Source organism: Solanum dulcamara, chromosome 2, assembly GCF_947179165.1.
Source record: "Solanum dulcamara chromosome 2, daSolDulc1.2, whole genome shotgun sequence".
Taxonomy (NCBI): Eukaryota; Viridiplantae; Streptophyta; class Magnoliopsida; order Solanales; family Solanaceae; genus Solanum; species Solanum dulcamara.
The window spans coordinates 80,548,181-80,558,783 of record NC_077238.1 but is presented as its reverse complement, the minus strand read 5'-3'; the positions used below and the strand labels follow the sequence as shown (position 1 = coordinate 80,558,783).

The following is a 10,603-nucleotide window of genomic DNA, read 5'->3' as shown; positions in this document are numbered from 1 at the left end:
AAAATAATTCGACATAGACATGCAATACACATATCGAAAATTTAATCTAAATAAAAACAGGAGTAATCATTTCACCCTACTAAAAAGAATATTGTGTACTGATAAAGGAAAATAAAAAGGATGACCAAATCAACAAATAAACAATGACTAGGAATAGACGCTTCCCATGTGGTACCATCAAACTGTGGTCTACAATTTTAGTGGAGGGGTAGTTCAAGTAGTTATCTCCAAGAAACCAGCTCTTTATATTTTACCTTTTTTTGTTATTTTTTTTTAAAATTAATTTGTTTTGACTATATAATAAGCACCAAAATCTCTCACAGGGACTTCTCATTTCTTCCATCATCATAAGACAGAAGACAGAAAAACAAAAGTCCCTCTGGAAAAATAGTAATCTTGAATTCATCAAAAAGATTCAATCTTTATAAGGTTTGTAATCTTTTCTTCCTTTCTTTATTGGGCATCTTAAATGTTGTTTTTCTTTGGCTATTTGTAGTTGCTGTTATTTGATTTTAGTATGGAGTTTTGATTAGTTTAATTAGTGATTTAATTGCTTATTAAGTGCAAGTTCTTGACTTTGTTTATGGGTTTTGATTAGTTTTTTGTTTAGGAAATGAAAGGTTTGTTCTTTGCTTACAGTTTTTGAATGGAAATTTTATGTTTCTGTATGTATGAAGTTTGAAGTGTGTTTTTTTTCCTTTTTTTTTTTGGTTTGTGGGGCGGATTCAAGATTTGAACTTTATGTGTTAAAGTTTGAATTTTTATTATAATTTATTTGATTTATAATGGAGATTTGATAAATTAGTCTAAGTAGTGATTAGTAACCTATTAAATGGAAGATTTTGACTTTGTTTATGTTTTAGTTAAGTTTCTGTGTTAATCTTGCAATCAAAGGTTTATCCTTTAATTTGCTTGCAGTTCTGTATGAAAAGTTTCTGTGACTTCCGTATATATGAAGCTGTTCATTTGAAGTCCTTTTTTTTTCCTTTTTTGGTGTGTGGGCAAAGGCGGATTCAAGATTTGAATTTATGGGTTCAAGTTTGATTTTTTATCACTATATATTTGATTACTGAGTTTGAAATTTATTATTTGTACTTGTTTAGTGAGTATTTTAACAAATATACAAGGTTTAAGCCAAAGCTACGGGGTTGAAATAAACCCGTTGAATAATGTGCTGCATCTGCTCCTGTTTGTGGGGTGGGGGAGTGACGGAGATACATGCTCAGAATTCAGAAGGAGTTCAATTGATTCCATTAGTCGGAAGAATATACTGTGCAAATAGAGTAAAAATTAATCCCCTTCAAATTAGGAAGCTTCTAGTGTATTGCTTGTTCAAATCCTAGGTGTGACATTTGCACTTTTTAAATTTTCCTTGTTAGATTTTTTTTTTGTTCTTCTTTATGTATATGCTAATTCTCGCTCTTTATGTTGGTCGGTAAGAGAGATATCAATATTGGTCCCTTAGTATTGATTCCTCTCTTTTGCTTATGTCAATTATTCTTGATCTTTATGTTTGGTTGATAAGATGGATGTCAATATCGATTCCTATCTTTTGCTCATGTCAATTATTCTTGATCTTTATGTCTGTTCGGTAAGGTTGATGTCAATATTGATTCCTATCTTTTGCTTATGTCAATTATTCTTGATCTTTATGTTTGGTCGGTAAGATGGATGTCAATATTGATTCCTATCTTTTGCTTATGTCAATTATTCTTGATCTTTATGTATGGTTGGTAAGATGGATGTCAATATTGATTCCTATCTTTGTATATATACATTCTGCTCTTAAAGCTGGAAGTAAGAGTTTTTTGTCTTCTGAGTAGTCCAGTGCCGGAGACAAAATTTTCACCAAAAGTTCATCATCTACTATATAATATACAATAAAAAAAATTGATAAAGGCCCTCTAGCGCCGCCCCTGGAGTAGTTATTCATGTTTCTTCTTCATGGTATGAGAAAAGATTTAAACTTAAAAGGATTTTTGTCTGTGTTTCCAGCTTTTTTCTGAAGGGCTTTGATTTCAGTATGAGTTAGAAATTTTGGTTGAGTTTGTTGATGATATTTCTAGCTCTTCATTACGACAATTTGATTGCTTGTGAATGAGAGAACTATATGACATGATTCGCCATACATGTGCAACGCACGTGCAAGACTTGCATATTATTTCTAAGTTTCCCAATTCTATGAAGTTAAGATCATATTTTTCAAAATTATGTGAAATAATTCGGCATACACGTGCAAGACTAGAATATTATTTCTAAGCTTCCCAATGCTGTAAAGTTAAAGATCATATTTTTTTTCAGAAATATATGACAAGATTTGGCATACACGTGCAACACACGTGCCGAGAAACTAGTCTAAATAAAAACAAGAATAATCTTATCACTCTACTCTATCACCTCAGATCATTTCAGTTTCTCATAGCCGAAAGAATATTGTGAACTGACAGGGGAAAAAAAGATGACCAAATAACTATGACTAGGAGTAGACACTTCCCACATGGTGCCATCAAACTGGTGGAGGGGAAGTTCAAGCAGTTATCTCCAAGAAATCCGACCTATATGACAAACACCAAAACTTCTGAGAGATCATTCGTTCAATCTTCTCTCTTTTACTTAGGAGAAAACAAAAGTCTCTCTGGAAAAAAAATCTTGAATTCATCAAAAAGACTCAATCTTGTTAAGGTTTGTAATACCATCTGATTTGATTCTTGCTTCTTCATAAAAAAAAGACTCAAATATTTTGAGGCTTCTTTGATTCTTGTTTCTAGTTGGCTATTGGTCCTAGCTAATATTTTCTTTTATTACTTCATTTAGTAGTTGAAGATAATGAATTAATCTTGTAGTGCATTAGGTGTCTTTGCTTGTTCTTTTCTTGAGGTGAGTTGGTTACATTCTATCTTTTCCAATTGTGTCTTTGCATTTACAAAACTTAAACTGTCATTGTTTTGCGAGTTTTATACCTAAAATATTGGGTGTTCACAAAAAAACCCTGAACTCATGAAAATACTCCCCGGAGGAATATGACAGGCTATGTGAACATCACACTCCAAAATTTCTTCCAAAGAGTTCCATGTGGCAGTACGCATGAAAACTATTTTGTGAGTTTCATACCTAATTTATTGAGTGTTCACAAAACTACCATGAACTCATTGTGTCACATGAACTCATTTTTAAGACTTTTTTAATCTCCCACGTGCCTCTCGAACAAGTTATCTGAAATATTTTGAGACATTCAATCGAGGGCTTTTAATCTAAAGGGAGATATAGTCCAGGGCAATAGGAGCATACAATAAACTAGTTTAGGTATGAAACTCGCTAAATGATTATAGATTAGGGGGATATTTAACTTATTCATTCTATACAAAGAGACCTAGAATCACATTCACTTTTCTTTTCCCAAAATTCGACTTCAATTTGATGTTAAAGAATTTTAGCACAATATTAAACTCTAGCAACAATAAGAAGCACAAGAATCCATGAATCAAAGCTTAATTTGGAATTTCCTATGTTCTTACCCAAGAAAAGGATCGATCCCCGAGATCTTTGGAAATTTTTTGTTCTCCTCGAAGAAATTAAAAAATGGAGTATTGTGTGTTCACTTGAATTCAACTACAGTACATAAGGCTCTTTGTAAAATTACCCCTTATAACCATTTTCTCCTTTTTTGGTAAATAATAATTAAACATCTTTATAGAAATAGAATTTCTAAGATCACCAATATCTAGATATTTTGTCCAAATATGGTTGACTAATTACACATTCTGGTTTAGAGCTCACATTCGGAAGATGTAAAAACCTACTTTTCCGGTGTATGTATGTGCGTGCGTTGTTTTCTTCTATTTTCTTCAGTTCATGATGACATAGGTGTAGTATTTTGGTGAAGGACTGGTCGTAAAATGTGAGATATAAATCGTTGTGGAGTTTGTGAGCTATATTTGGATGTTTTGATTTGATGAATGGTCCATTGTCTTTGTGGTATTTGAGCCTAGATGAATGATAATAGCTTCATGCGTTGTTTATGTTATCTGTTTATTAGAAATTTGGTTGAGTTTGTTGATGATATTGCGAACTCATCTTTATGACAAGTTGATTGCTTGTGAATAAGAAAACAATATGACATGATTCGGCATATACTTGCAACGCACGTGCAAGACTAGTATATTGTTTCTAAGTTTCCCAATTCTGTAAAGTTAAAGATAATATTTTCAAAAATATATGAAATGATTTGGCATACATGTGCAACACATGTGCCAAGAAACTAGTCTAGATAAAAACAAGAATAATCATTTCACTCTACTCTATCACCTCGGATCATTTCATTCTCTCACCGCGGAATAGACACTTCCCATGTGGTGCCATATAACTGTGGTCTACAATAATGGAGGAGGGGCAGTTCAAGTAGTTATCACCAAGAAAATGATCCCTTTGTTTGACTATATAACAAGCACCAAAAACTCTCAGAGATAATTGTCTCTCTGAAAAAAACAAACTTGAACTCATCAAAAAGACTCAAATCTTTTTAAGGTTTGTAATACCATTTGATTCTTGCTTCTTTATAAAAAAGACTCAAATTTTTTGAAGGTTCTTTGATTCTTGTTCCTCTTTGATTCTTGGTACAAGCTAATATTTCTTTTATTACTTCATTTAGTAGTTGAAGATAATGAGTTAATCTTGCAGTGCATTAGACATCTTTGCTTGTTCTTTTCTGGAGGTGAGATGGTTGCATTTTATCTTTTTCAATTGTGTCTTCCCTCAATTAGGTATCTAAAACTAACTTCATTAAGTTGTGCTTTAAATTTTAATTGCCTATTAAATGCAAGTTCTTAACTTTGTTTATGGTTTAATTAAGTTTCTGTTTTGATCTTGAAAATCAAAGGTTTGTTTTTTGTTTTTTAAATGAAAACTATATGACATAATGCAGCATACACGTGCAACACACGTGCCGAGAAACTAATTTAAATAAAAACAAGGGTAATCATTTCACTCTACTCAGAAAGAATATTGTGAACTGACGGGAAAAAAAGATGGCCAAATAAACTACGACTAGGAATAGACACTTCCCACATGGTGCTAGAAAAATGTGGTCTACAATGTTGGTGGAGGGGCAGTTCAAGTAGTTATCTCCAAGAAACCAGCCCTATATAACAGTCACGAAACACTCTCTGACTATTTCTTTAATCTTCTCTTGTATTTAGCAGAAAACCGAAGTCTCTCTGGAAAAAGAATCTTGAATTTATCAAAGAGACTATGTTTTTAAGGTTTGTAATACCATTTGATTTGATTCTTGTCTCTTCATAAAAAAAACCTCAATCTCTTGAAGGTTCTTTAATTCTTGTTTCTCGTTGACTATTGGTACTAGCTAATATTTTCTTTTTATTACTCCATTTAGTAGGTGAAGATGATGAATTAATCTTGTAGTGCATTAGGCGTCTTTGCTTGTTCTTTTCTGGAGGTGAGTTAATTATGTTTTATCTTTTTTTCAACTGTGTCTTCCCTCAGTTAGGTATCTAAAACCAACTTCATTAATTATCACTTTTTTCCCTTTGTTCTTCCCTTGATATGTCTGACTAATTACAAATTCTGGTTTAGAGGTCTACTTGCTGAAGAGGTAAAGAGTGTCTATTTCCCCACTCTGTGTGTGTGTGTGTTGTTTTATCCTACTCACCTTAGTTCATATCGACATAGGCGTAGTATTTTGGTGAACGGCTGGCCGTAAAATGTGAGATATATATCTCTATGGAGTTTGTGATGTTTTGATTTGATGAACTGTCCAATGTCTTCATGGTATTTGAGCCTAGATGAATGATAATAGCTCCATGTGCTGTTTGGGGTATCTGTTTATTGTATTTAACACAGCACTGATTTTACAGTAGCTGAATATTTTAACATGCTATAGCAGTCAGCAGGTCTCGAGGTTACTGATATCAAAACATGAAGGTATTTTTAGAGAATTATATGACATGATTTGCCATTCTCGTGCTATTCATGTGCCGAGGAACTAGTCTAAATAAAAACAAGAGCAATCATTTCACTCTACTGGGAGAGAATATTGTGAACTGACGGCAAAAAATGATGACTATACAAATACTCAATACATGAAGGTGTTTCTAGAAAATGATATGACATGATTCCCATACACGTGCACACACGTGCCGAGAAACTAACCCAAATAAAACTAGACTAATCATTTCACTCTACTTGGAAAGTACTCTACTTGGAAAGTACAGTGTGAACTGACCAAATAGACTATGAGTAGGAATACACACTCTTCCGACGTGATGCCAGCAAACTGTGATCTACAATATCTCCAAGAAACCAGCCCCTATATAACAAGCACCAAAAACTCTCATAGACCATATCTTCAATCTTCTCTTGTATTTAGAGAAAACAAAAGTCTCTCTGGAAACAAAATCTTGAATTCATCAAAAAGACTATCTTCTTTAGGTTTGTAATACCATTTGATTTGATTCTTGTTTCCCTTTGACTATTGGTACTAGCTAGTTTTTGATTTTGTATGTAGTTTTGATTAGTCTATTAGTGATTTAATTGCCTATAAATGCAAGTTCTTGACTTCGTTTATCGTTTAATTAAGTTTCTGTTTTAATCTTGAAAATCAAAGGTTTGTTCTTTGCTTTTTGAATGGAAAGTTTCTGTGACTTCTGTGTATATGAAGCTGATTCTTTGAAGTTTCTCTTTTTCTTTTATTTCCCTTTTTGGTTCGTGTGCAGAGACGGATCCATGATTTTAATCTGATTATTTGATTCCTATCTTTGTATATATCGATTCTTGCTCTTAATGTTGGAAGTAAGAGGTTTTTGTCTTCTGAGTAGTCCTGTGACGGAGGTAGGATTTTCACTGAGGCATTTATCATCTATTGTATATACATAAAGAAAAAAGTGTAATTTTTCAATGAATGCTCCTCTAAGATCCGCCCCTGGAGTAGGCGATTCTTATTGTTTCTTCATGGTATGAGAAAAAGTTTTATATATGTTGAATCTGTTGCTTTCAATTTCATGAAAATAGTTTCTGTGTTTTCTGCCTTTTTCTCCTCCTTTCGAATCTGCTAATTTCCCTCAAGTTACCATAAAATTGATCTCACATGTTAAGTTATTACTGTGTTCATTAATTTTTCAGTAGTTAATGATCTGAATATTTCAAGTTCCTTATTTTTTGTCTATTTTTTTAAGATGTTAGACATAACATTTATTCAGATATCTGAAATTGGCTCTTTCTAGTACACTTTTCTATTTTTAAGTGTATATATATATGAGGGGAATGACTAATGAAATTGATTTTAATTTTTATACTTTTGTTGATAAGCTTGTGAATCTTTGGTAATTTTGTCACTGCATTTAATATTTTCTTTTATCACTTTATATAGTAGTTACAGATAATGATAATGAATTAAACTTCATTAGCTGTCTTTCCTTGTTCTTTTCTGGATGTGAGTTTGTTACATTTTATCTTTTCCAATTGTGTCTTCCCTCAATTAGGTATCTAAAACCAACTTCATTAATTATCGCCTTTTGTTTTATCCTTTATTCCTTCCTTGATATGTCTGACTAATTATACATTCTGGTTCAGAGGTAAAGATTGTCTTTTTCCCCACTCTGTGTGTGTGTGTGTGTGGTGTTTTATTCTACTCACATCAGTTCATATTGACATAGGTGTAGTAATTTGGTGGAGGACTGGCTGTAGAATGTGAACTATAAATCTCTTTGGAGTTTGTGATGTTTTGATTTGATGAACTGTCCATTGTCTTCGTGCTGTTTGTCGTCTGTTTATTGGATTTAACACAACACTGATTTTACGGTATCCGTGTATTTTAACATGTTGTAGCAGGTTACCTGCTTGTCTCGAGGTTACAGATCTCGCTAATTCTGACGTTTACCTATAGTCATCTTTTATGTGACCTATTAGCATAAATTCTTTTTTACACTTGTCAGTCTGTAGAAATTTGTTATTTTGCTGACACTTCTGATTCGTACTTTGTGATAAGAAGATGTGGATGCCTTCTTACTTGTATTGGTGTGTCCTTTTCCGACTGTTATGCGTTGAGATTTACATTTTTGTTCTTTGAAAAGCTTCTTGGTTCTTTTATGATAGATCCTCTGTTTCCTTTACTGCATTTTACCAAATTCTGGTTTCATCAAATATTCTGATTGATGATTTTTTTTATTGGCAGATTTTGTGTGTCCTTTTCCGACTGTTATGCGTTGAGATTTACATTTTTGTTCTTTGAAAAGCTTCTTGGTTCTTTTATGAGAGATCCTCTGTTTCCTTTACTGCATTTTACCAAATTCTGGTTTCATCAAATATACTGATTCATGATTTTTTTATTGGCAGATTTTGTTGGTTAGGACATTCGACGTATCTGCTGAAAACCTCTGATTCTTTGTGACTGCTTTTAACGAAGAGACATCGATAGCTTGGAAAAGTTGTGCAGCATCTTAGCCAATTTGAAGAGAGCGCGTGACTGATCTCGACATGCACGCATCCCAGATACCTCAATCATCAGGCGGAGTTCACAAGTTGTACCATCAGCCACAGGAGAACTTTGAGCAATATTATAGCCCTCACCATGTAGTTAGCAACAATTCCAACGATACTAGCAGCTCGGGGACACAGCTCTCTTATCAGACACAGAATGAAAATTTTTATACTCTGGACTCGCTGCCTGATGCTGGTTATGTCATCTATGATTCGCCTCCTGCTTTAAGTGTCTCGTCCAACTGGAGTCCATTCTCTCCTCAGTGTTCTCAGTCGTACACATCAGATCAACACCATTCCTCAGACAACACTTATGGTTCACCTTTGAGCGGGTGCTCAGTAATTAATGATGGCGATGAACTGAAGCATGTGCTAAGGGAGATGGCGAATAAGTTGCTAGGGCCGGAATCTGATATTGATGAAAACAGCAGTTGCTCTTTCAATTGTGAGGTCTCAAAACCTTCAAAGTGGAATCGAGTATTGGAAATTGCATCGAGCTTGGACATGAAAGAGCTGCTCCTTGCCTGTGCTGAAGCAATATCGGATGCCGAATTCTCAGCTGCAGATGTTCTGATGAATGTCTTAGAGCAAAGGGTGTCAGTTTCTGGGGAACCTATGCAACGATTGAGCGCGTACATGTTGGAAGGGCTCAGAGCAAGATTATATTCTTCGGGAAGTAACATATACAAAAAGCTTAAGTGCAACGAACCAACTAGTTCGGAATTGATCTCTTACATGCAAGTCCTCTATCACATCTGCCCCTACTACAAATTCGCTTACACATCCGCCAACGTTGTGATCGAAGAAGTCATGAGGAATGAGAGCAGAATCCATATAATTGATTTTCAAATTGCACAAGGAAGTCAATGGATATTCCTTATGCAAAATCTTGCTCGTCGGCCTGGTGGACCCCCTTTCGTCCACATCACAGGTGTTGATGATTCCCAATCGGCTCATGCACGCGGTGGAGGACTTCAGCTAGTAGGTGAAAGGCTAGCAAAAGTTGCTGAATCATGTGGAGTGCCATTTGAATTCCATGCTGCTGCAATATCGGGCTGTGACGTTCATCTAGAAAACCTCCAAATTAGACATGGAGAAGCCTTGGCAGTTAACTTCCCGTATGTGCTGCATCACATGCCAGACGAGAGTGTAAGCACTGCGAACCATCGAGACCGTCTACTAAGACTAGTTAAGAGCTTGTCCCCGAAAATTGTCACCCTTGTTGAACAAGAATCTAACACCAACACTTCTGCTTTCCTTCCAAGATTCCATGAAACTCTGGATTACTACACCGCAATGTTCGAGTCAATTGATGCAGCTCGCACGAGGGATGACAGCCAGAGGATCAGTGCAGAGCAGCATTGCGTGGCACGAGACGTTGTCAACATAATCGCATGTGAGGGGGCTGACAGAGTGGAAAGACACGAACTTTTTGGGAAGTGGAATATGAGACTTACGATGGCTGGATTTACTCCATACCCCTTGAGTCCGTCAGTTGGTGAAGCCATCAACGATGTGTTGAAAGAGTTTAGCCCAAATTATCGACTTGCAGAGAGCAAAGGTGCACTTTATCTCGGATGGAAGAACAGAGCTTTAGCGACTTCTTCAGCTTGGAGATGACTGCTTCTGGAAATGTTGTCTAAGATGTAAATCTCTCCCTACATGATCCGGATATGTTTACCTTTTTAGTTTTACGAGATGTAGGAAAAACGAAAATCTTAGGCGTGTACATGTCAACATTGGAAGGGAAATAGTGAACTCTGAAATAGAATTGTGCATCTTCTCATTTGTTGACATGAATTTAGCAGAAAACATCTAAACAAAGTTAAGACATTGGAAATGTTCTCGTCTCTTTTGCTTGCTATGTTGATCTCTTTTTTGATTTATGAATTGTATCAATAATTGCATCAAGGCTTACTAGTTGTGTCAACCAGTTACAAAATAATAGTGATATCATATCAAGTTAGATTCCACGGTTGTCCCGTACATTCTATATTTAGCTATATGAAGAAGAAATAATGCAAGGAAGGGGATTCTTATTTGAACAAATGATATTTCGTGCTTTGAACGAGCGTGAAGAGATTAATGATACTTCTTTATTTTTTGAGTTGTT

General features: G+C 34.8%; 1 protein-coding gene across 5 annotated transcripts; it reads left to right on the top strand.

The window, feature by feature from the left end:
* Window positions 1–286: 286 nt before the first annotated feature.
* LOC129880991 (scarecrow-like protein 13) lies at window positions 287–10,376 on the top strand. Of its 5 annotated transcripts, none has more exons than XM_055955279.1 (4): window positions 287–429; window positions 5,199–5,258; window positions 5,393–5,452; window positions 8,347–10,376. In XM_055955279.1, exon 4 carries the CDS (start codon window positions 8,488–8,490, stop codon window positions 10,108–10,110), a length of 1,623 nt encoding a protein of 540 aa, XP_055811254.1. In that variant the 5' UTR covers window positions 287–429; window positions 5,199–5,258; window positions 5,393–5,452; window positions 8,347–8,487; the 3' UTR covers window positions 10,111–10,376. The 5 variants fall into 5 exon arrangements, with proteins under 5 accessions (XP_055811254.1, XP_055811253.1, XP_055811255.1 ...); XM_055955278.1 differs by having other exon boundaries at window positions 5,390–5,452; XM_055955280.1 differs by lacking the exon at window positions 5,393–5,452.
* The last annotated feature ends 227 nt before the right edge of the window (window positions 10,377–10,603 follow it).